This window comes from Diadema antillarum, unplaced genomic scaffold, assembly GCF_040938485.1.
Source record: "Diadema antillarum isolate AM-2024a unplaced genomic scaffold, OU_Dant_1.0 seq00000248_RagTag, whole genome shotgun sequence".
NCBI classification, from domain to species: Eukaryota; Metazoa; Echinodermata; class Echinoidea; order Diadematoida; family Diadematidae; genus Diadema; species Diadema antillarum.
The window spans coordinates 1,704,163-1,732,122 of NW_027271292.1; the positions used below are offsets into that span (position 1 = coordinate 1,704,163).

Sequence of the window (27,960 nt, forward strand, 5' to 3'; positions counted from 1 at the left end):
TCTCCCTGATTGCTGTGTGAAATCTCCCTGGATTTGGACGTGGGAATGTTGGCGGACCTGCATAGTAATCATTGCTTTTATAACTTGTAGCTTGTAATGTTGAAAAGAAAATTAGAGTGGAATTCCAGTATTACCGACTTGCATGCTACTTTGGCAATTGTATACTGCGCTAAAGAGTAGCACATTACTTCGTCCTTAACAATCCTGCTGGCATATATTGAGCTATGTAAACCATTTGTAAAAAAAAAATAATAATAATAAAAAAAAAAATTATCTGTGAACAGTTGTATTGCAAAGGGAACTTTATGTCCTGCAGTAGAGTAGTCACATGCTCGCATTTCATGTTTAGAGTTAAGAAGAAAGTTTTTTTCAATTTCGATTCACAACTTTTCAGATATTCCTTTTGAACTGTCACAACTTTGATTCGCAACTTTTCAGATATTCCTTTTGAACTGTCACAATTGAATTAGATATGCAGATATTTGTTAGCAGTTTGCAAGAAATTAGTGGCTATGCATGTGTACACATTGTTTATGTAGGCACTGTGTTGTTTGTTACCTGTGCTTCACTGTTAGTGCGTAGTTTGTAAAATCATGAGTGCATTTTTTATGAAAATAGATCTGATTTGTGTAGATCAAGTTTTCTGTGGTTACCTTAAAAAAAAAAAATGAAAAGAGAAATGGAATGCAGTGTACATATTTTTGCCATCCATCATATTGATGAAGTTTGTTGTCTTCATACATGTACGTAGCGCCAAGTGGTATTCATTTGCATCTATCCAAATGGCGATTTTTTCCTGTTGCGTAACTCTATGTAGTCCCATGTTAAATGTTACCAGATATCAACGTACCTGTTGCTGTTTTTTACCCCTGTAAGTATACATGTATACTAATATTAATCACTGCTGGTCTGTGTTTTTCCAATAAAACACGTGCATAGTTCGGCTGAAAGTGAAGTTGTTGTTAGTGGAATGTTTTAAGATATACAGTGCACTCCTGTTACAACGAACACGGTTTCGGTTACGACAAATTCTTGTTACAACAAAATCAAATTCAAGTCCCAAAATTGAGGGTATCGCCATTACGTAGGTGCCGTGCGCAGAGCAGTGTTTTAGATGCATTATGGGATAGCTCGGATGGCAAAGTAGCCCCTGTTTTGGCTGCACATGCACTTACAACACGCTCTGTCTTTATAAAGAGGTATTTTTTGTTGAAGATTTCTTCGCTTTCCATCATGTGACCAGCACATTGAAGCCTTGCAGTAGTGAACCATGACTCTAGTGACCGCAAATCAGTAAAGCTTAGACACTTTCAACTCTTTTAAGCTGAATTATAGCCAAGAAAAAAAGGGCTAACAACGGAAAAGCAGACAAAGAACTCCATTGAATCGTATGGGAACTGCGACTCGCGTTAGACAACCGGAAGCGAACAATGGACCGAGGAATCCCACAGTGCACCTGTGACAGAGCTCTTTAGCGTGCGCAGGAGTTTTTTACGTCATTGGCGATAGTGAGAATTATCATCTATATAATCTTGTTACGCTATAATGTTCGGTTATAGCGAAAGAAAACCGCCAGTCCGGAAGACCTCGTTATAACAGGAGTACACTGTATATTGCCGGATGAAATCCTGGAATTATTTGATTGACCTGGATTTTTTAAAATTACATTGCTTCTGATAGGGAAGATGACAGGCACTCTTGATATGTACAACTCAATTCACTCATCTGCACTTGAGAACTTATGGAAAATGCATTGAATAATCCCTCAAATACATGTATCACATGATTATGTGACTTCCATGGCATACAGCAGAAAAGGGTTTGGGAAGGTGGGAGGTGCAGGGAGCATTAACCTGCTGCTGACAAGGAGCTGAAATCTTGATTGATTTTGCACTTGACCCATCAGATTACAGTAGGTAATGGCCTAAAAAGGGATATGACGAACAGGGTATGCAGAATTGTGAATTGGAAGAGAGGGAGAGGGGAGGCAGGGAAAGTGAGAGATGAGGTTAAGAGACAAAGTGAAAGACGGTACTGTGAGGAAAATCAGGTGTTGAGCAGAGTTGAGAGAAATCGTGGTTTCAAAGAGTGTACAAGGCTAACTTAGGGAGGTATGGTTCAATGCCCTATATAGAGAGTCTGGCCAACTGCTGACAATGGGGGGAATGTCATTGCCCAGGGCAGTGTGCGCTAGAGGGTTAGTGTGTACGCGTAGACGTCATAAAGCAAGCAAAGTAGAGCATAGTAGGAGACCTCCGGATGATTTTCAGATTTTTACATTTGAACAACCCTAAATTAGTTATACTGAGGTGAGGACAGAGTTTCAGAATTTGTGATAATTGGGATGAAGAATAAGAATATTTTCAAAATTTAGAACAAATTGCAATGAACAAGGATGATGACATGGCAGAGTCACCATAAGAATGCATGAGTTGGGGCTCAAGGAAGCAGAACAAAAGAAGAAGGCACGAATAGATTATACACAGGTGAACTCGCAAGCAAGCGGTATTGTAATGGAATTACACAACTACATTTCTGAAATATGTGAACCTCCTATGTCATCATCCTTGTTCAGTGTAATTTGTTTAAGGTTTTCCAAAGTATTGTTTCTCTGCTCAAGAACCACAATAAATTCTACAAATCTGTACATGGAGTTGTCAATTTATGTACAGTACTACATGATGTGAAATTACGAAAATGGTCTGGAATGTCCCTCTAATAATGGGCACTGCATGTGAGCTGTGTTCATGCTGTTCATGGGACCAGATACAGTACATGTATTGACCAAGGCTTCAAAGCTCTTCAGCCAAAAACCGAGTTGGCGAGACTCTATACAGTACTTTGTACGTACATGTACGTGTATGGTATGGTTAATTTGCAGATCATGTGCATTATTTGTGACATTCCAGATGTTCATCTAATTTGCATCCTTGTAGACTTGTATGTACAGATACCTATCTAGACATGAACATGTACACATGATGCCTACAGTACACCTACAGTATGCATTCATTCATGCATATTGTATTTGCATGCATTTACCCATACACAAATATATCTTGCTAATCATGTAGTGTGGGGATGTGAGAATGTTACAGATGGCAAACAGAGGTGGAAGAATACACACAATCTCATTAATGACAATACTGTACATGTAAGCTGCAGGAACTGCTCTTTGTACAATGTGTGTGTCTGTCTGGTATCTGTGATGGTGTGTTTGTGTGTGTGGCCTTACACTATCTGGCTCATTTATGTGCTGTTTATACATCAACATAACAAGTTAGTTGAAGAATCGGGACATGAATTCTACAAATAAAAACGCAAACTTTATTCACAGGATCATAACTTCAGTCTTCAGAGAGCACAGTACTATTTACACAGCATGTTTTCTGCAGTACATGTTATGCACACTGCATCTTAGTTCTACACTTTGATAGGGAGTAAAGCTTAAACAGGACCACTTTTTTTCCCCCATAGTGACAAGTTTTATAAATATTGGTCTACTTTTCTTACATTTGTGACACCCTGCATATGAAAAAGTGACACACAGATCAACTCTTTTGTTTGACATCATCTCACATGTGTTGTGCATTTACTGTAATAATTTGTAGGGTTCTTAATTGATCGCCCAGCCATCCATCAAACATCTCATTTGCACTATGGATATTAAAGGAATCAGTTCTTTCCCTGTCCTCATGGGATCATATTTAACATTAGCGCATATTACTTGTTGGATTGAATAAGGAGAGAAGTGCTATACATTGTATTTTATGACAGTGATATTCTCAAATTTAAAACCACAGAGGTTTCAAATGGCTAAAGGGGAGATACTTGTGTGTTACGGTAAAGTAAGTTATTTTTGTGATTTGAAGCTGATACAATTTTTCACGAATTGCCACTGGCATTCAATCCACATAATTTCGCCAAGAATTTTCATGTAAATTTTAATTTTGCAAATCTTGGCTCTTGCAAAACTCACAAAACTTGAACTGCACACCAACATTTCTGGTTTTACAGTACATGCTGTATCTCCATGGCAATCATAATTCTCTAACAAGCAATGCTTTGTCAATATTCGGGGAGCCTCGTACAGAATTAGGGAGACACACGAGCTGTGAATACAACGTGGCACACCCATGCCTGAATCACATAGACTTTAAAAAACTTTTTTTTTAGTTCAAACAAGTAAAGTGGCCTCTTCTGAAATACAGTCAAACCTGTCTATAGTGACCACCCAAGGCAGACGAAACAAGTGGCCGCTACAGACAGATGGTCGCTATTCAGAAAGACAGGTTTGACTTCATCAGTTTTCAAGGGGAATAACAAGTGCAGTAGAAGCTCAGTTCATACAGAGGTGACAATAATTGAGAAATTTTGTTCAATGGGGACCAGAAGAAAGAGCTTGTGATATCATGCATTCTCTGCTATCAGATATCCCTATACCAGGTTACACTATCACACACTTCATAGAAGTTAAACCCTGGTACAGGTCATCTGCCATCTTGTATTTGACTGTTTACATCAGTCACTCATAGGGCATGAGTTAATATATTAAACAAACAAAAGTAATACAATATGATTGGATGATACGAGAGCTGAACATATTATGAACACTGACTAGTATGTGGCCAAACATGGATAAGATCAAATTATTTCACAAATGTATATTGAACAGTCTTCTGTGTTCTGATAAAGGCAACTGAGCTACACATTGTAGTATTCAACCTTGCTTTCCAAGGTTTACTGATACATGCATGAAAGAATGTGATGGGTGTCCATGTGTCAAGATTACAAACTCATCTTTATGATGAATTCCATTCAACCAAGTATGAATATGAGGAATTCAAAATTAATCACAGCAAATTTTCCTTTGGTACAAAAAAAAAAAAGGAAAAAAAATGGCTTCTCTTGTAAGTACTATGTAGCAACCACCATGATTTTGTGAGCCAAGCAAATTCTTCACATCAAGATTTGTTGCTATAAACATGACTTTGGTCCTTATACAAGATAACAACAGAGCATGATGTTAGTGGGGTACAACAAAACCATTAAAACATCCTTTGTGTTCAAATGAAATACAAAATGTATCTTACCAGAAGACTAATAAATGGATCAATATTGTTGGCACATGTGGTCACATCTTTTCATATGATATCAAACTGGTGATCCATTTGAGTGCATCATACTGTATACGCTATAATTTTCGCGTTCATAAATTTTTGCGAATTGCTGCTGTCACACATTTTCGTGAGTGGTTAAATTCGCGATTGGGGGACCAGAGAAAATATGAAGTGGCAAAGAAAGTGTGAATTTTCAACTTACTAGCAAATAAGAATGATACTAGTTATACACTGTATGAAAAAAACTTACCAAACTCTGCGAACCAGTAAGTTAGAATTCAACATTTTTGAAGTGGTTAAGTCCATCACGCTAGATTTCTGATGAGTGGTCCCCTTGCGATAATGGATTGGCTCTCTACAGTTTTCGTAAGTAGACGTGGACGTGCTCAAACAAGCTTAGCCAGTATGGTCTGTTCGGTAAGCCGTGACATGGTATACTAGTATAGTGCACTCCCGTTATAACGAAATGCTCGGGACCGGCGGTTTTCTTTCGTTATAACGAAATTTCGTTATAACCGAACAAATACAATATATAACGAAAACAAGGAAGCCGCGCATATATGATATTCTGTTTGTTGAATACTCGTCATACACTGGAAAGCTATGTGAACAATAAAACAAATAGTTAATCAATTGTATTACAATAACGCAAGTTCCCCTCGGAAACTGTGCGTGACACTCCAAGCGAACACACAGTGATGTGACGCCCATGCAGAGACGCTGTAAATGCCTTGTTCCGCTACGTATTTTCGAAAGCGATCCGCATTTCGTTATAACGGAGCACATTTCTTTTGTTTTTCATTGTCAGTGGTGCTCGGAAAAGACTTCGTTATGACGAAAATTTCGCTATAACCGTGTTCGTTATAAGCGAATTTTGTACCATAGACTTTAATGGCGATAATTTTGGGACCAGAAGTTTTACTTCGTTATAACGAAATTTCGTTACAACCGTGTTCCGTGTAACGGGAGTGCACTGTACTGAAATGTTCGTATCATCAAGGCAAGGGATTTATTTTGGAAGGTAATATTTTCGCATGTTGTTAATTTCGCGAATAGCTCCCGACTCGCGAAATTCACGAAAATAAAACCCCCACGAAATATATAGCGTATACAGTATTGGATTATGTGTTATTTAATCAGAGTTTTGATACACACCCATACCCACTTTGCAGTGAATAAAAAAAAATGATGCTCATGTAAAGGAGTTATTGCTCATCAGTTTGCTTCTAGGGATAACTTGACAAGAGAGCACTAGATTATAACAAAGCCATGATGAACTAAATTCTCCAAGTGAGAAAACCAAACAAACAAAAAACCCACAGATATACCCATATGTTCAAACATATCTTTTTTACAATCAAATCGGATAGAAAAGAAAGATGGGGGAAACAGTACATTTAATCAATCATTAAGTTTATATATTTACTACAATCCTGCTAACATTTCAAAATAATTAATTGAAAGATATTTCATAAAGAAGCATAGAAAATGTTTTCAAATTGTTGAGAAGTGTGCAGATGTTGGCATTGGGCAGATAAGTTCTTTTTTTTCCTTCTTTCTTTCCTACTATTGGGTAAAGACCTTGGTGACTGTATCCTCAATACTGGTTTTACAATTTTAAAACAGTCCACAATTACTAGCTCGGTTTTACTTTGAGGTATCTGATACTCCTGTGCCCATCCGCTGGGGGTCCTGTGATGGGTAGTGAACAGCAGGTGCCTTCCCACTCCCCTGCTGAGACCGCTGGGGAGGGGGTATCACTGGTGGAGGGGGGAGGGGCATTCTGTGTCGCATGTGTGGAGGAGGCGGAGGGGGAGGTCCATCTCGTCTCCCAAAGTTGGGCGGGGGAGGGAACCGGGGCATCCTGGGTGGGGGCACTCCTGGAGGCGGAGGGGGGAATCTGCCCCTGTTACCAAGGTGGTGCATGTGGTGGGGTGGAGGAGGTAATCTGGGTGGAGGGGGCATGCCCATGCCAAACGCTGAATGAGGGGGCCTGAATTGAGCGTGCGGGTCTGGGTTTGCCATCGGAGGAGGGGGCAGCATTGGAGGAGGGAATGGTGCTCCACCCTGCTCTGGATTCACAGGTGGTGGCGGCAAAACTGCAAGACAGAAAAAAAAAGTAACGCTGAAAGTTGCAAGAACATGTATCATGGTCATCATGTTGAGTAAAGCAAAGATAGTTTGAAAGTGAAAAAAACAACACCACAAATCTGACTTTTCTAATATGTTTGTGAGCAAAATCTGCAGTGACTTGTCTCAAACGTTCTCTGGCAATACTTGCAAACTCTGGTCTTCTTCTTGTGTCTTTGAACAACTATTCAGACCTGATCATTACAAAAATCTTTCCAAATCTGTGATATTGGTAGATATAAAACAGTTATATTTTCACTAGATCCCTGTAGCAAGAGCTGGGGATCAATCATCTAGTCTATTTAATAAACTTTACTTGGAGTTGCATATGAAAAGTGATTAATGGCTTACGCTAAGATTTATTATGTTTTTAGTGATTGACTTTAAGGATATCAACATTAGGATGTTTCTTTGGATCAAGTAGTTTGAGAAGAAAAGAAATTCAGTGCTTACCTCCTGGGAGCCCAGGGACAGGTTCATAGGCTGGCTCCTTGGACCCTTCCTCTTCTTTCTTACTAGAGCCCTGCTGTGCCTGTGGCTTGCCCCACTTGACATTTAACCTTCGACCCTTGATGATGAGTTTCTGGAAGGAGCCCTCTGCTGCCAGCTCTGTGGCAGGCCGTGTGGTGAAGGTGACGAAGGCGCATTGCTGTTTGGGAACGACGTTGATGCTGCGCAGCTCACCAAACTGATAGAAATGGCTCCTGCAACAAGATTAAGGCAAAAGTCATGTTTAATGTCAGACTTTCAAAGCATCTGTAGAAATGATTGAAAAGTTACATATCTATGTACATGGTCAACTGTAACAACAACATGAAAAGTACATCTCAGGGCTCTTGTGCCTCCATCTCATTTCAGAGTTGGGGTACATTAAAGGACAAGTTCACCTTCATAAACATAAGGATTGAGAGAATGTAGCAATATTAGTAGAACACATCATTGAAAGTTTGAGGAAAATCAGACAATCCGTTCAAAAGTTATGAATTTTTGAAGTTTTTTTGCAGTACCCGCTGGATGAGAAGACTACTGCAGTGTATGAATAACTAAGATGTCACATGCGTACAACAATATAAGGAAAATATAAAGAGAATTTCACAAAATTCCATCTTTTGAAAAAAAGTACACATTCCCCTGACTCGTTACCGATAAATGTTATGGGTAATATTATTCCCCCTGCCTTTAGAAAGAGGCAAGTCAATTGCTCTTTTATTATGCGGAAAAAGTGAAAATATGTTGAATTTTCTTTTATATTTTCTTATACTGTTGTACGCATATGACTCACAAGCTGTAGTAGTCTCCTCATCCAGCGGTTCCAACACAAAAATTAAAAAAATTCATAACTTTTGCATCGATTGTCCAATTTTCCTCAAACTTTCACTGATGTGTTCTACTAATATTGTTGCATTTTCTCAATCCTTATGTTTATGAAGGTGAACTTGTCCTTTAACAATTTTAGAACATGTACAGAAAAGGGGACAATGTCTATGTGTGAATGATAAAAAAACTTCAAATGAAATAACTACTTGCCACATTAACATGGTGAGACAATCTCCTTTTGTCTGACCATGAGACACACATAAAAATAATCATTTCTCATCAGTTATGTTTATACTACTGTCGCTATCTTTTTTTTATTCCTATGACAAAAAATTTAACAAGTCTGAGGTTAAGACAGCTAACTGATATCATTAGATTACAAAGACATTTATTACTTCTTACCACCACCACACTCAAATGGACATGAAGACAACTTGATAAAAAAGACTTGAATCACATCCTACATAAGAAATAATGGTTTTGACCTCTTTGACACATCCAACACTGAACAGATCACTACACAAAGCGACAGAGAACTATCATAATTTCAGTTGCACTGGCTTTAATTTCAATTACCACAGGGTACATCTAAATGGAGTATGGGGTGAACTGTATACGCCATATAACATCGAGTCTAATTTTTTGCAAATCTGGACTTCCCGCCAAATTTCGCTAGTGGTTAAATTTGCGATTGTGGAGTACAGTACTGAACGGAGAAATACATGCGTGCACGTCACATTCATGTCGGGATCACAGTTCAGATTTTCGTAGATTTTTAAATTCGCGAGTAGCACCCGACTCGCGAAATTTGCTAAAATAAAAACCTCACAAAATATTTGCTATATACAGTATATAGAGATATTTGACATGCTTACTTGAGGTCTTCCTCTGTAACCTTGTCCCCCAGGCCTCCTACATAGAGCGTGGTGATACTCCTGTCCTCCGGTGGCTCCAGCTTGGGCATTGCTGCTGCCCGCCTCATCAGCTTGTCTGCCACCGGGTCATCCACACCGTAGAAACGATCCTTGATGTTCTGGTCAGCCAGGGGGTCATCTGGGTCAGTTGGCTTTTCATGCCTGCAAGGATAAGATAATACAGCAAATCTAACGTATAAGAACAGAACTGGAACAATTGTAAATGACTGATGCACATACTTATGACTGGTATGGAAAGCTAAACACTTATTTTTGTTTTTGCTGCCACTGTAATTTTATGCAACACACGCATTTCTACAATCACAATATTCTTGATTACCATAAACATGAAAAGCATGGTTCCTCATTAGCATATCTCCATGACAGCACAGGACCTTGCAACTGACACAAAACAAAGTGCTAAGAAGCTTCTCTCACGGTTATAACCTTCACTAAAATTGTTCCGTTTAATCTCCTAAGACATGTTAATTATCAAGCATTTGTACATGTTCGTGTACAACTCAAGACTTATGAAGAGAGATAATTGCAGATATACATAGCGTCTCTTTAACCCGTCGAGGACAGGCTCATTTTGCTACAACATGCATTTCCCATAGACCCCTGCCTGAATATACTTGAGATTCATCCTCATTGGGTTGAAGGGATGGTATAGTAGTGGTGGAGATGAGAATTGTGCTTTTTAACTTTTTGCGAGATATCAAGAAAACACTTATGAAATAGTACAGAGCATACCATTCTCGGGGAAATTCAAAGTTTATTTGATGAAAATCGGTTGTGGAATGGCTGAGACATCCAAACACAAAGTAAAACAAAGCAATCATAATAAAAGTTGGGTCCCATCTTTAAGATTGCTCTGTTTTGGTTATCTCAGCCATTTCTAAACCAATTTTCATCAAAAAACGTTGAATTCCTCTTGGAATTACATGCTCTTTCATATTTCATAAAAGGTTTCTCATCATTTCACCCAAAATGTTATAAACCTGAAGTTAGGTTTAAACCAAAACTATATGATCCCTTAAAGGAACACAAACTATCTCACCTGTAAGGACACTCTTCTCCTCGCTTGCACTCTCCCTTGACCCAGAAGGAGCATATGTGGGGTCTGTTTCTCTTGTAGTAGGGTGTGGTCCTGGCCAGCTTGAGGAGTAGGTCACTCGGTGCCTGGGCCTTGCCCACTGCTCCGGCTGGGTTGTTGCCATCAGCATTAGCTATCTGCAAGATAAAGAGAAACATGAAATTGGTTAACTTGACTTCTATGTAAGACATGTGATTGATGTGTGTCACTTATGCTGTCTGTATCAAATCTGTATCAAACTTTGATAACTTTACTATGTTTTTTGCAAAGGTACTGACAAGGTTTACAACAGAGGATGGACATGGCACATTTTATTATTTATTTTATCTTTTGGATTTTTTTTTCTTAAACCAGTGAATAGAGTTGCATAAACCTAATCCATCTCTGAGACCCAAATAAATCACCTCCTACGATGTATCATACAAAGCTTATCTTCAGTGTACATGTATCAGTGTCTATTGGTTTATGAAGTAATCTAATGCACAAAACTCACATTCCAGTGACTGTCTTATCCCTTTGCAGTTATCACAAGCATAGCAGAATGCAGTACAGAAAGATGTCATCATCATACAAAATTACATGCACACAATGCTATACAATTGTATATCATGATTTAGAAACAGGATGAGAATCAATCAACATGGGCATACAATTCATGATTTTGCACTGATTTGCAAAAAGCCTGAACTCGTCTTTAAGAGTATTACATATCCAAATGATGAAATGCGATGCTTACAAACCTACCTCACGTTCAATATTCTGTGAATAATACTCCTTGTTCACATCTGATTTTGGCATCTCATCTTTGATGCTGAGGGCAGCATCACGAACTTGAATTGGTAAACCTATGGTGAGAAAAAAAAAATCAAGTAGAATCAACATGTGAATGAAACAAGTAATTCCAATGTCAGCATGAATATTTCATGAGCAAACTGTTAACACTGAACATATGGACTTGTAAATGAATCTGTTTTTTTTTTCTTTTTTTTTTTCCACATGACCTCACCATGTGCTAAACTTGGCACACAGTGGCTATTCATTACTTTGATATTCTCTGGTGATCTTCCAGAGTGGTACACAATGTCATTTATGACACTCTGAGTCATAAAGTCTTTTATGAAGATGGACACTGTAAGAATTAAGTGACAATTCATCACTTACACAAAAGTTGGCCATTTATGAAATCTTGTAACCAGGAGTAAAATGCTTTTCTGATAAATGTCACCAGTATGAAGTGCAGCAGCTCCAAAAATAATTCCACTGTTTCATTTCATTCTGGAAGACCATGCAATAACATTACAACGAAATCTGATATTGGTTTCCATACTGAATGTCTTCTAAGCACATACAAAGAAAGTAGAATACCATGTACCAGGTGGGTAGTCAAATACTCCAACTAGCTTCAAACATATTCACTTCAGAACCTATTGTCTATTCCAATATCTTTATAGCATCCTCATAATGTGCATTCATTCTGTACGCATTACATACATTATCATTTAAAGACATTACATATCATACTGCATACTGAGCAGGGTCATAATCCACTGCAACCAAAGTGTGTATGTTATGTACATGGTCACACTTCTTACCATATTCTAGATCCAGTAGACATGTCTGGCATACATTTTTCAGCTTGCTGCATGTTTGACACACTTCTGTCTTCTTGAATCTCATCCGAGCGCCGGGACACCAGCGGAATATGGTGAAAGGACGCTGACATATTTTGCACTCCCTACCATATTTCTCTTTGGTCTGTGAAGTAGCATGGTGGCAAAGAAGCAGAAATTAAAAATCTATATCAACTACAATATATCAGCAATGTTGGACAAATTGTCCACTTTCCAGAGTCCTTGAGTTATTTAGCAACCACGAACAATTTGAAATGCTGCAAAGTACAGGCTCTGCTTTTCAAGAATAGATTTTGATCGACAAATTATCAACATTAAAAAAGATATATACAGGGTAAGCAGATACGTGTACAATGTATTTCTAGTCACTTAGAGACATATTAAGTGAAAAATTGAGCAAAGAAAATGGGATTCCATCAATTTTTTTATAACTGTATCATGAAGCCATAGTAGGCCTCTAAATTGAAGTTCATGCTTTCAACAACTTAGAAACTAGCTGAAGTTAATCAGAGAAAACAATTCGTATACATGTACAATGTATACCCATGAAGTGACTCTGAAACACAGCAAAAAAGATACAATTTATAATGCACTGTATGTTTTGCACTTCAAAAGCATTTGCAACCTTTTTAGGGTTCCTGCAGTTAATACAAAACTTTGCTATATCACATGATCTTTGTCTACTGAGATTAGAAGAGCAGTTTATGAAAATGATACAGTCAATAAATTGGTGTACTGATACATTTAAATTCATCGCTTCTCTCTTCAATTCTAAGAGCTAAGCAATATATTTTATCTATGTATTTCTCTCCATATTACTTCGGATGGAATCTTGTTTCATTCATAATTGGGTGCTGGTCAGTAAACCTCTGCCAGGATTTCATTGTTATGAACTGCTTTGTGTGGGAATGCACACTACAAACCAATCTGAAAAGTTTTCATACTCACCATTCGCACATACGGATTATCTCCGAGGCATGTCTGACAGAGAATGGGGAATTCCTGCCAAAAACAACAAAATAATGATCGCATTGGTTTGGCTCTAGAAAAGGCTGTCAAATTAGGTGTAAATATCCTCTTCCCAGGGAGGTGGTTGCCACCTCCCTGCTCTTCCCCAATAATTGGGCTAAACATGTTATGGAAGAGTACAATGCAGTTTGTGTAACAGATTTTGGCAAACATCCTGCTGAAAGTTCATCTGGGTGTGGTGCAGTTATGAACCCTCTGTAGGTACACAAGATATGGGACAGGGCTGCCCCTTAAAACACTTACTTTTAATTGAAAAAAAAAATGGTGTAATCTGTAAACACCATATAATATCAGCAAGTCTAATTTGTTTCCATATCAATACTTGCCTACAATTTTGCGAGTGGTTATAAAATTCGCAACTTGGGAGTGCAGTAATGAATGGAGATACAAATGTATGCATTCATGCCAGGATCACAGTTTCCATGTGTTGTTAGATTTGCAAATACCACAAGACTTGCAAAATTCACAGAACTAAAAAACTTGTTAAACATACGGGTTATACAGTAATACACATCAGCTTGTACTCTGGTTTGTTAGGGGCATGAGTCGTCAGATCTCTTCAATGTCATCACTCTAATGAATTATGGGTTTTAGTGTACTAAAATTTAGGAGGGAATCCACAACCATGGTGTTAGGGTATGAATGATTTAGGGTCAGAGTTTGGTCTTTTTGGGTAAAGGGTTAGGGTTGTTACTTTTTTCAGTTTGTAAGACATGTGTGTGGGGAAGGAGAGGGGTAAACATTTAAAGGACAAGTTCACCTTCATAAACATAAGGATTGAGAGAATGCAACAATATTAGTAGAACACATCAGTGAAAGTTTGAGGAAAATTGGACAATCGATGCAAAAGTTATGAATTTTTAAAATGTTTGTGTTGGAACCGCTGGATGAGGAGACTACTACAGCTTGTGAGTCATATGCGTACAACAGTATAAAGAAAATGTAAAAGAAAATTCAACATATTTTCACTTTTTTCGCATAATAAAAGAGCACTTGACCTGCCTCTTTCAAAAGGCAGGGGGAATAATATTACCCATAACATTTGTCGGTAACGAGTCAGGGGAATGTGTACTTTTTTCAAAAGATGGAATTTTGTGAAATTCTCTTTATATTTTCCTTATATTGTTGTACGCATGTGACATCTAAGTTATTCAAACACTGCAGTAGTCTTCTCATCCAGCGGTTACTGCACAAAAACTTCAAAAATTCATAACTTTTGAACGAATTGTCCGATTTTCCTCAAACTTTCACTGATGTGTTCTACTAATATTGCTACATTCTCTCAATCCTTATGTTTATGAAGGTGAACTTGTCCTTTAATACTTTGGAGTCTGATGTACTTTCCTATCCATGTACATATCTTGAATTCCACAGCACTTAACTGCACCAAAATCACAGGAAATACAGCTGTTCAAAACAACTCATTCGACTTCTTCACAAGCTATCATGTGACACACTGCCTGCACTATCTGCAACACCAGAGTCTGAAGTTAGCTATACTATTGCAACATATCTTTCAAGTAACTGGGAGGGAGCTAGCCAAAAATCAAAGCACAAATGATTGGGAGTTTACGATGAATTAAGTCTGTTGAGAAATGCGGTTCCTAGAGCACCACGAACTGACACAGACAAACAGATGGACAGAGGCAGACACAAACTAACACACACATGCAGTTTTGAAACATTGACAATTTATACACATTTCTTAATTGTCTTCTTTCAAATTGAAACAAACAACTTTAACTTCCCATTTAATCATTGCACATTGCATTTGAGTTCCTGGTTATTGGTAAATGCAATGTACAATTTAATACAATGCATAATATTTGACAAGCTAACTTTAACAGCAACCTTAACTTCCCATTTAATGTTGCACATTGATTTGGAGCTCCTGGATATTAAAAATGCAATGCACAACACATATTATTTGAAGGGCAGCTAACTTCAGTTTCACATTGTACAGGCAGCATATCTCTATGCTATGATCGCTCACAGATGTCAAAGTGCAAGTTGCTTTGAGCAACAACATGACAGTCGGTGCTGAGCGACATCAATGCTTTTCATCAAGTGATTTGGTTCAAATTCACATGAATGATTGGAAATAACATAGAACCCCATCACAAGTATTTCTTGTGATTTTAGTGGAGTTTGGGTTGACAGAATTAGAGATATTGACATGGAATCAGGATACTGAATAGATAAGAAAATAGGTCCTACTACTTGACCGAAAGATCGGTCTGTATCTGGTCGTCGGGGATATGTTACGCGGAGACTGTGTCTGGCTTCATGGATCTCCTCCTATGTCTACGGAGGAGAGCCGATAAAGTCAAAGAATGATAAAGGACTCGTCCGGACGGACAGATTTTTCTGTCTAATCCTACATCACGTACACCATAGCCAGGGGGCAGGGTCCATATTTTTTTTTTTCCATTTTGTCTTATCTCCCTGCCTAGACAGAAAGATCTGTCTGTCCGGAGGAGTCTTCTCTTTTTTGACATCAGGAAAAAAAAATTGTTTGTTTGCCCTTAATTGTCAAAACCCAAGAGGGTCAGTAGTTATTTTTTTTTTTAAATACCCTTTTCCCCATGTAATTTTATAACTTTGGCAGGGCATCTCGTACACTCATCCTTCTGGCAATACTTCCGAGTTCTAGTTCGACGTTCAACTTTGTACAGGATGTGGCACAAGTTTAATGCACTCAAAACTCCCGAGGGATTCATTCAAATTTACATCTTGCCAGGGCCCGGTAGGCGAGGCAGAAACACTCACTGACAAACACTTATAACGTTCATCTTTGGGTACATTTATCAACTCTTTTTCTCGGCAGAAACAGGTTTTCCAAACGGCTTTCAAGGAATTTTTACGAGTTGATAAACGCAAAGCTGTTTTGATTATGGGGTTCGGAAAGCCTTTTCGAAAGCCACAAGTTTGTGCTTTCAGAAACAGGTTTCCGAAACAGGTTTCCAGAAACCTGTTTCTAGAAGCCCTTTGAAGCAAGATAAACTCAAAGCTCTTTTGAAACGGCTTTGTACTGTGGTTACAGTATGGACCCCTTCTCCTCTAAGTCAAATTGTGCAATGCAGCTGCGAAGTGACAAGGCCAGTTTTCATGATCGTGATGAGTTGATAAACGCAACTATTTTGGAAGCCGTTTCTAAAGGGCTTTGGAAAGGGCTTTTGAAAGCGTGTTTTTATCAAAACACGTACATGTACCTCGCATGTGATTGGCTAACGGATTCAAAATGGCGCCTTACCATACCCTTACTGCTAGCAAATGGCGATGTTGCGATATGGAAACAAATTTCTGTGATCTAACCTATGTAGTTACTGTGAGTATTTCGATTGCACAATGTGAGAAAGTTACCCGAAATATTAGTGCATTAGGTCTATGTGTCATGTCATGTCAAACTTGTTTCAATGTAAAAAAGCGGTACCGGTATGAAATTGAGTTTATCGTAACGTTTGGTCTGTGCGCTACAGCTGGCAGCCGGCTATGGAACGCCATTAGGGAAACAATACAAAATTCATTTCACTCCAGCCAATATTCATTTCACTTTTAACAAATACATTTCACTCACCAATATTTATTTCACTTTTTACAAAAATACATTTCACTTTTAGGTAGAAATTCATTTCACTTTTCACAAAAATACATTTCACTTTTAGATAAAAAATACATTTCACTTTTAAATAAAAATCCATTTCACTTTTCACAAAAATGCATTTCACTTTTCACAAAAATACATTTCACTTTCCACAAAAATACATTTCACTTTCAAATAAAAATTCATTTCACTCTTCACAAAATGTATTTCACTTTTTAACCAAAAACATTTGACTTTTCACAAAATTCATTTCACTTTTCAAGAAAAAAAAATAGATCATTTCATTTTTCCGTAAAAAAAAATCATTTCACTTTGGCGTACCGTATCACTCTGACGAAACCATTTCACTGCACTAAAACCATTTCACTGCACTAAAACCATTTCACTCTGATAAAAACATTTCACTCTGATCAAAAAAATACGTTCCTCTCTTTTCCCGGCCAAAAGGTGGCGCCAGTCTGAGAGGAGTCACAGTGCTATGCGCTATGGCACTTTGTTAGCACCAAAGAGCGTACAATGGCGGCTTTGCATAGTGTCCTGTTCGCTCTTTCTACCCCGACAAATTGCTGAATTTCTCCTTTGATGACATCCGTGCGATCTTGGGAGTGTTCACATACCGGTAAAAAAAGGTGTCATTTTTCGTTTGTTCAGTTGCTCGTTTGGTTTTCTCGAGGTTTTGCCATTTGTTTCGATCCTTCACAGCGGTCACTCTCTTGCAGAGGCTACATTGCAGATTGTAACTTTCCACGTATTTTGCCATAGACGCAGACTCGCCAGCGAAAGAAAGCAGTCTATCAATATCACAGTCCCATGTATACGCCTATCTATGTCTGAATACTCTGATATAGTATTCTGCCAACGTGGTGCTGAAGCCTTGAAGTCTAACAGAGTAACCCGCTAGATCTAGAACTAGTACTAGGTCCAGTAGGAGCACTCCTACTGTCCGACTAAAAATAGTCCCACACGTAATAATGACCAGTAATGAGATGGGTCCATAAATGGGGAGGACTTCTCATATGATAAATGGACCACAATATGGTCGATTGTATCATGTTGTATAGCGGTGGCAGGCGGTAACGCTAGGGCCTAACATTCGTAGCAACATCCTCATTAGAAAAAAAAAAAAAGGTTACGTAGACGTATGCAACCTATTTATAATAAGCTTCTTAGTAGACTAGACTAGACACTCTAACGTTAGATATATTTGATATCATAGAGTACTACCTGGTATTTTTGATTTATTTCTAATAAAATTAAAATAATGCAGGCCCTGCCTAGGGAAAATTTTGGAATTTGAAGTTTCTAAAGTAATTCACAAGTAACATTTTGGCGTAAATTAATACAGGGAAAAAATGATCAATGGTAAACGGCAAATAGATTCAAATAAAAACAACAACAGAAACACCTAGCCTCTATCTACATCTAGGCCTGATACTCTGACTGTAGTGTTAACGTTAAGGCCATGTCACACCATAACGCGGGCTTGTGGCGAGGAGGTAGTTTCCAGCACGTAGAAGATTTTCAGCGGGCGAACAAGAATGTTTGCAATTTTCATTCATGCCTTGTCATACCGTACGGGGGAACTTCTGCGGCTTGACTTGCGGGGAAACAAATTTACTCCAAGGAGCTCTCCGCAGTTGGTCCGGACCTGACAGTATCTAGCGCGTAGTTGCCCGGAGGTGCTCACGCAAGTCCGATTTAACCGCAGCCAAGTTTTGAGCATGACCAAAACTTTTTCCGGGTGAGTCGCAGGAATGCCCGTAGAGGTCCACGCAGAACGCCAGTAGTAGGAGACCCTTAGCGGCAGTACTTCCCAGGCAATTCCCACGCAGGTACTTCGCAGTCCCGTATGCAGCCAAGATAATGAAATTCTGTGAGATTTCAGCCATTCCATTAGAGAAATTCCTTCACTAAGTTGTCAGCCCCCACGCGACTGGTACAAAGGTCACACAGTATACTCGCAAGTATAACGCTTCCAGCAAGTAAGACACATGCGCTGACTCGCACAAATCCTTTTCCGCCCTCAGGAATGTCCGGTATGCTAGAAAATCCCTACATGTAACAAGCCCGAGTAGCTTGCCCGGAAAGGTGTGACAGGGCCTAAACACGGTTGCGGGTGAAAAAATATGCGTGCGCACATCCGGGCGACTACTTTTGAGATACATGCTAGGTACTGTCATGTGCGGATATCTACAGGGACCTCCAGGTAGTCAAAATTGTTCTTTGCAAGTCGCACGCAAGGCTGGTGTGACACGGCCTTTAGACATAATTCTAGACTCTAGTCTAACAGAGTTTCTAGACCTAACGCGCGTTAGGCCCTAAAAGGTATGTTCTGGGTATTGACTCTGCCTCTATACAGGCCCAGCCTAGATCTAGTTCACGTACTACATAGTTGTTGTTTTTTGTACTGCCATACTGTCACTGCACTGGTATAAATGCATACACATAACCACAACTTTGTCCATTGACATTGGCATGACAAAGCCGATCTACTTGAATTTACTCGCGTTCAGTCTCGCATCATCAGACAGGCAGTGAAGTAGGACTGATTTGTCTTGTTAGAAAGTGAATCAAATCCTCTCAGGCCGAGTCTGACCAAGTTAAGGGTAATGTTTTAAAATCACTTTAACTGTAACTGTACTGTAGCTGGTAAGCATGTGCATTATCTTGTCTTGCCTTTCCAAAGATGCCCACATTTCCCACAATTAATAGACTTGGACGGTTTCTTCAATGTGTGGTAAGGGTACCAGCTATCGGCAGGGTACATCGACACCCTGCGTATCATGGCTGTTTGTGCGTATAGAACAAAAAGGTACGCGTGGGATTAAGTGCCATTTTATAGCTATGAAAACAGTAACAAAGAAACGAAAATCAAGCCAACAAAACAAACTAAACACGTTTCAATTACATATCCACTCAGTAACAACGCATGACTATGAAATTCACTTGTATTACCTATGGAGGGAAGGGGTGCAGATCGTGAGGTACCCTTTTTCAGCCACGCGAAGAAAAATTGCATAATTTTACAATGGAGATTCAGAATCAACAGAACAGTCACGAGATTTGAACTGCAGTATTTACAGCTTATTTGAGGAAAAACTTAGGCAAATTTGTTTTATACTTTTGTAATAAACGAGCTGCAAATTCATAGGGTGCCGATAGGTGGTACCCTCAATCACAAAAATGCCCAGTGATGCAGTGGTTGGTTAATTGCTGACCCTTGACATATTGTATCAAGGGTTGAAGCAGCCACTACTTCTTCTAAGAGGCTGTGCCAGTCCTTTGTGTTCCTTGGTAGGAAAGATGAACCTCTGTATTGTGTTCTGCAGGTAATTCAGTGTGTTAATTCATGTTGGTAGCAATACCAAATGTATATTTTCATGAATAGTTTCGTTGATATAAGCACTTGGCATTTTAGTAGCACTTACACTGTACTGCAAAATGAGCAATTTAAGAGCAAAAATCAGATACCAAAAGTTCAGGCAATCAATTCCTGCATGTGGTGTTGGTTATTGGAGTGAAGGGCTAAGGTGCTTAATTTTAAAAGAGACTCGTTTGTATTACATTTTCTTTGTGCTGAGTAAAAAGTTCCCCCTATTCATATAAGGAAATAATGTAATAATGCATTGTATAACACATCATTTGTATAACACCTCACTTGTATGAATATTATTTACCCTCAGGTAAACAGTTATTGAATCTGCTTCCCTCCTATTCAGCGAATGCGGAAAGACCATGCATAAGGAGGCTGCATCCCTGACCACGCTTTGATTCAAGCTCACTCATTGACTGGAAAGCTGTGAGTTTCAGCTTTCAGGATTTACTGAAAGTGCATTATTCAAAAGATTGACATTCTAGGTACATTTATACCATAACCATTGTTCACAACTTGACCTTACTCCTGTGGGAGGAAAAAAAAAACAATTTTTTTTTTGGAAGTGATGGTACATGAATTGTACCGTACCAGATAATTCTAATGACAACACATGTACATATTTTGTATGTCACCTAGAACTAAAGAGTGAAATTTCTGTGAAGGCACATCTTATAATCTTTACCCTGCCCTTTCATTCCAAGGAAATGTACATGTATGTAGATTCTTCTCTTTCTTTATAATGTATAGTGACTATGGCAACAGCCCATACATTTGACAGGTATCACAATATGCAGCGTGGACCAATCAATCATTTTAATAATGTGTATTATAGTGTACCATAGGTGCCTAGGTCTAGTAATTGGCCCGTACTGATACCAATTTAATCAGTTTCGGAGGACATGAAAATGCAAGTCAAATGTAACTTTGAATGAAGAATTGTCTGTCACTGATATATATTTTTCTCTTTTTTTGGGGGGGGGGGGGTTGGTCAAAAAAATTGACTTTAGACAAAGTTACACTTCTTTGCAAAGATAGTTCTGGTTTTTAATTAAGCTAGACATGGGAAAAAACAAACAAACAAACAAACAGATAGCACCATGAAGGCCAGAATTGTGTGAATTGTTCTGTTGTGATCTATAGCTTTCTTACAGGCCTGTACTACCTCCCCATTCCCTTCTGAAACAAGTTTTCCCTCTGTTTCCAGATATCATGTTTGACTCACTCCTGTATGTGCATAGTAGATCTTCAGCTTTGAAGAATGACCTTCTGATCTTGGTCATTCTTGCTTCTAGTTTGCTGGAGTTGCTAGTAAATATATGATACAAAATTACTGGAAATATCATGTGTATGAAGGCATAAGAAAATAGTGCACATCAATATGTCTTCAAAATGTTTACATGCTGTTTCCATATATGCTTGCCTTTTTCATTCTTCCAGGAAGGACTGTTTTAACTGCTCATACGTGGTCGACACAGAACATCCGCATTCACAGCCCTTCATCCTCCTTATTGGAGAAAGCAAATTATACCCTCTTCAGGTACATGTATCTGCAGTTGTAGAGCACAGGGCACAGTCCTCAAGGCGTTGTGGGTGCAGCTGATCTTGTCTTCAAGTTGATCTTCGTTCTAAATCGCGACTGCTGGCCACATTGTATGGCAGTGAGACCATTTTAAAAGGGACTCCTGTACAAACAAGGAGGATTTGAAACTTTGGCATCCATCCCTTATTTTCTAAATTTGCTGAGTCAACCATAATGCAACCATTTATTTGTCATCTCCACCCTTCCTGTATCAAGTCTGCATAATAAAACAGCATTTGCTTGAGAAGTACTTACAATGTTATAGGGAAATAGGCACTGACCTTTAATTGTGGTCTCCTCATAACAGTGGCCATGTTATATTACAAGCCATTTGCCATATGATGGATATTGTTGTATTTTGACTATACACCTGTACCATGTATGAATGATAAGGTACATTTATATTGATACTATTAGTGGTCAATGCTTCTTTGAAACATGTATTCACTTTTCAAGGAGTTAGTTTTACTTATGATAATGTAGACAAGTATCGAATATGTGAAAAGCTGCTAATACCATTATTACACACCACACCCACATATAGTGTGTACAAGTTGACAAGGGATGTATAGAGCACCAAACTGTGACATCGCCATGGAAACTAGTTCTAAATGACCTCACATGGCCCAAATATCTGTCAACACTATTGTTGCTTGCACCTGGTTCCAACCCAAGTTACAACAACTCTCTTGCTTTTTTAGGAGTTGACCTAGAACTTGGCATATGTGGCCACTATTACAGGTAAATGTGGTATGTAATTAATGTGTTTCCATGGTAATGAAAAAAAAAAAATCTATAGAAAATTTAACCAAAATATTGCGGATCAAACTACTTTCAATCTTTATAATGTGAATGGTAATTTGAAAACACAAGATATAATTGTCTTCAACTGGCATCCTTCATGTATCACTTGAGTAGTGTACCCCAAGCAATTTCATCTATGCTCGTAAGAAGTAATCAAGTTCTTCATGATTATCATACAAGGCAGGCTATTGTGTATCACTTCGCAGTTAGAACTCGACTCAGGAGAAATGTGATAGCATATACATGTACAGGCCCACAACACAAGAATTCTGTGCATTGCTCCCAGGTAGGCCAGTAGCCAACATACTACATATTCAAAAATGTGATGAAATTCCACCTTTTCATTATGCACCTACATAGTACCTGTCACATGTGTGTATTTGACTTTGGAGTATGGATGCAATATTGTATTATGCTGCATTGCAATGAGTAAAATAATTAGCAGTAGAACAAGCACTTTATAGTGTACCTGAAGCATGTTACTACAGATTTTTGAAAGCTTCAAATTTATCTTGGAAACCCAAATCTATAAAGTTGACATGGCATCGAATATTATTTTCATTACATGTATAATTTTGAACACTCAGTTTGTACTTTCCTTGCATTAAATTAGTATTTGATGTCAGATAACTCACAACGGGTCATTGCATTATATGCGGAATATGTTGCTATTCTGTTTGCTACTTGATTTTGTTATCTGACTAGCTAAATTGAACCATGTAAGCACCTAGGTGCCCATTTTTGTTGTATTCCTTTGCTTATCCTGATTTTCTTGTGTTTGTGTTTGTAACTTCAATACATGTCCATATCATTGTAAATCTCAAGCCTCATCCACCCCTATGTATCTGCTCTTTCTTGCTCACTTCATTTGATGAACTCTGTACTGCTCTTTTCTCTCAATCCTATTCTCTCCTATATTTTTCCTGTCCTACATGTATGTACATGCGTATCCGAGCAATTGCCCCAGAGGGCAATTACCCCCTGGCTAAATACTGCGTAGTGGTAAGGTAAGAGTAAAGATTAGGGTTAGGATTAGGATTAGAACCAGGGGAAGGGTCCGGGGTAATTGCCCAGGGGGTAATTGCCCTAGACCCATGTACATGTAATACAAGTACTTTTTGTTTCTTATTACTTAGAAAGATTGGTCCTTATGAGGTTTGAAAGTGAAATGTAAACAACTGATTTGTTTTATGTTGTAAAGTATGCATTTCTGCTAGGAATTTGCACTGAATTAATTCTTCTTTTTTTCAGATGTAGGAGATGAGAATAATATGCTTATTTTATAGAAAATTGGTCCAAGATACAAATTACATTGGTGTTAATTATCATACATGTACTTCAATCATTCATAAAATCCAGTACCATACTACCATTACTGTATTGTTTTGACAACTCATGTGTATCCATTCAGATTTACAAAGTTGCTCATACAGTGTCAGATCTTGTGAATTTTCATTTTACATGTGAATGTGCTATATTACTTCCCTTCGCAAATGTTAACAGTATACCACTGTACTTTATTTCTGCAACAGACTGCCATATTAGATCACATCAAATGAGATTGTATGTTGGAACAATTGTCCTGAATTGGTGTCTCAAGTGCTAAATTTGACATGTGTGGTTTGTATAGTGTATGTACATTGTTTGATGTGTATTTCGAGTGATGTTTGTCATTTACCGACATAAGTTGGTTAAAATTCCTGTTAACTAATGTTTTCATTCGGGGGTTAAATTTCGAAGAAAAGATTTAGTGCAATTCCACAAAACTTGCTTAAGATAAAACCGACCTCAGTTGGCTTTTGGTAATCACTTTACCCAACAGTTATGTGGTTCACTTGGAAATCGACTGTCTGTTAAAATGCTATCCAGATTTCTGAAAGCATAGATTTGATGGTGTAATGCAGATGTGTGAATTTGAAATCCAAACTGACATTGTGTTTGTGTGTGTGTGTGTGTGTGTGTGTGTGTGTGTGTGTGTGTGTGTGTGTGGGTGTGTGTGTGTGTGTGTGCGTGTGTGTAGTTTTTGTTTTTGTTTGTTTGTTTTTTCTAAGAGGATGCAAAATTGCCATTAATTTCTCCCCCATGCATAATATAAAACACATGTTGTGGAGAGTGAAAATGCTACTCTTGTTTTTCCATAGCTGGGAGTACAGTATGTGGGTGAGTTTATTATGGGCCGTTTGTGGATTACATTATACTCTACATACATACAGTAGATCTAGTAGGTTTGAGTAGGAGAGTGAATGGTAGGCATATTCTCTAAAACATCCCCTCACCTTTGTAACTACACTTCCAAAAAGAGCATGAACTGTGACAGAAGTCAAATCAAACATTAACATTTCATTCATATAGAGTTAATAGGTAATAATGATAATAATAATACAGTATACGTTTAATGTGCCAATTTCACATGACTAACGTGCTCAAGGCGCAGTAGGAAAAGTGAGTTATGAAGTACAAAAATCATTACACAAACATGCACATGAAAATGACACAATCATGATGATCTAAAAAAAAAAAAAAAAAAAAATATATATATATATATATATATATATATATATATATATATATATCATAATACCGGTATACTATTCTATGGTAAAAGATTGGAATAACAAGTAAAGAAGTATTTTGCTGGTTTTTCTTTTCTTTTTTTTTTTAAAGAGCTCATCTTTCATACAGTTGACGACTTTACCGACACCAGAAAAAAAAAAATACTAGTCATTTTCTCATTAACATGAAACAAGATAAGATATCATTGCTTTGGATGCTGACTAATTTTGTAAAAAAAAAATAAAATAAAATAAAACAAGAACAAGGATAATGTGACATTCGCAGATCATAATTTGAGATATTGAGGTGTTGGATGTACACATTTTATGTACCACCTTCTCAGTATATATGGCAGTGGTCCGATGCAATAATTTCTGCGTGCATACCAATATCAGTAACACAAGGAATATTTTGCAGTTTCATTGAACAGTCTGTGTTGAAAGTATTCTTTTTTTTTAAGCAAAAAGTTGAAAAGTTGAGATTCCAGTACTGATTGTCCAATAGTCTTCTTGCATGTTACGCATCCTTGATTTCCTTTATTGTTGGTTTCGTTTTGGAAAAGTGATTTTGTAAATTCTCAGATCCATGGGGAATGTATTCACAGTATACATGTGCATGATAATTATGTAAGTGATTACTAGTAAACTGCAGGTGCCCAAGGGCAACAATCTAATTTGCATATTACGCGCGGCAAACCGCTCCAGTGTGCACAGCGTGCCGCTGCGGCAGAGTTTAGCGGCAAACCACCGCCGCTGCCGCTGCCGCAAAACCGCTCCAATGTAGGGTTGTAGTAGTAGTAGTAGTAGTAGTAGTTTATTCTTTAAAAATCACACCCGTCACACGGACGGCCGGCCTAAAAAGGCCTATGAGTGATACATGTATACATCAAACATTATAAGTAATACAAAATATATAAATGAATCATGTAAGACATACAGACAATAAAAAATAATTTAACATAACAAAAGAGAGAATATGGTGGGCTAAATAATACATAAAAGAGATATTCAGCTGTGGGAATATAATAAATTGTTACGGCACGTTAAAATAAGGTTGGCAAAACTGGCTACTTGACAGCACAGTGACTTTGATGACATTAAAAAAAGGAATTGTTGGTAAATAGGTAACTGAGGGAAGGTGGGATCTCTTTCTGATATAATACTGAATAATTGTGATCTGAAATCATCGTATGCCGAACAAATCATAAAACAATGAAACTCATCTTCTACATCACCAGAATTACAGATTATACAAAATCTTTCATTGTGTGGGACATTTTTATAACGTCCGGTTTTAAGGGCAATAGGGGCACAACCACTTCTAAACAGAGCTAATGCTCGCCTGTTAGATCTATTCTGACACTGCATAACATAATTAGAAGTATTCATAGAATGTTTAAAATTACGATATGTTCTGAGTTTGTTTCTGGATTGGGGAACTCTCCTTTTATCATCAAACCGTGAACATTTCCACTTATTTTCAACAAATAATTTACATGCTTTGGATACGGTGCTCACCTGTATGTGTACTAACAATCTCAGCCAATGGTTCAACATGCATACACTGCAGTTTTGCAAATAATTGTTTAACCTTATAACACCAATTCTTAATACCATGATTTGCCAGGGACTTTGACCACAAGAAAATTTTTCCAGGGTAATGGTCACTAGTATACTTACTCAGGTTACACCAAAGCCTAGCAATTGATTGACACTGATAAAAAAAAGGGGGATCCCAACCCATATCACCCATAACTGCATCATTAGGGGTATATTTCCCCACTCCAAGGTAGAAACGACATGTTCTATAAAAAACACTATTAATGGCTGAATATTCTTCTAAGCCCCAAATACCGCTTGCATATTGGGCAAAATCATAGCATCATACAACTTTTTATAGGTCATAAACAGAGAACCACCGATCAATTTAAATTTACTAATAACCACTCCGAGGGCTCTAGTTGCAGATTGAGCCAATATCTTGGTTCCTTTTTGTAAACTTAAAAATTCATCAAACCACAATCCAAGATATTTATAGGAGTCAACAATATCAAGCTTTTGACCATTACAATAAAATAAAGATGTGGTTTTTGCTTGGGCTTTTCTCCTGAAATGTACAATTTGAGTTTTTAAAGTATTAAATTCGATCCTCCACTTCTGAGCCCACAAACATATACAGTTGTACTATCAAGCTTCAACTGAAGGTCATTTTCATTGTCAGCAATTACCACAATGTCATCTGCATACATAAGCATATCAATGTTTGTATCTAACACCTGGATACCTCTGTTACACAGCCTCACACTATCAACTATATCATTAATGAAAATATTTAACAGGACTGGGGACAAAAGACAACCTTGTTTTACCCCTAGATCCACATTAAAAAAATCAGTAAGGTTACCATTCACATTTACAGTACATTTGGTATCTTGATAAAGAGCCTTTATGGAGTTATACAACTTGCCATGAACACCAATAGACCTCAGCTTGTACCATAACAAAATCCTATTAACAATAACATGATCAAATGCTTTTTTTGCATCAATAAAGCAAACAAAAGTATCTTTTTTACACAGCTTTCTGTTTTCAATTATAGAATAGAGGCTATATAAGTGCTCAAGACAACTCCTTTTCTTTCGAAACCCGTACTGTTCCTCATTAATAACACCTTCTTTTTCAAGGAAATTAATCAATCTTTCTTTTATGATATCACAACAAATCTTACAAATCACAGATATCAATGTAATACCTCTGTAACTTAAAGGTTCACATTCATCCATACCAGGTTTAAGAATTGGATGAATA

General features: G+C 37.8%; 1 protein-coding gene and 1 long non-coding RNA gene across 2 annotated transcripts; one reads left to right on the forward strand and one right to left on the reverse strand.

The window, feature by feature from the left end:
* Positions 1-6,767: 6,767 nt before the first annotated feature.
* LOC139729654 (pre-mRNA-splicing factor RBM22-like) lies at positions 6,768-14,589 on the reverse strand. Its single transcript, XM_071640581.1, has 8 exons — positions 14,578-14,589; positions 13,157-13,210; positions 12,170-12,332; positions 11,322-11,422; positions 10,542-10,714; positions 9,443-9,643; positions 7,704-7,954; positions 6,768-7,219 (listed from the first exon to the last, which is right to left on the reverse strand). The coding sequence occupies exons 1-8, from the start codon at positions 14,587-14,589 to the stop codon at positions 6,768-6,770; spliced, it is 1,407 nt and encodes a 468-aa protein (XP_071496682.1).
* Positions 14,590-17,184: 2,595 nt separating this feature from the next.
* LOC139729610 (uncharacterized) lies at positions 17,185-22,102 on the forward strand. Its single transcript, XR_011710878.1, has 3 exons — positions 17,185-17,460; positions 20,561-20,640; positions 21,655-22,102. It is a non-coding gene; the product is annotated as an uncharacterized lncRNA (long non-coding RNA).
* Positions 22,103-27,960: the final 5,858 nt, after the last annotated feature.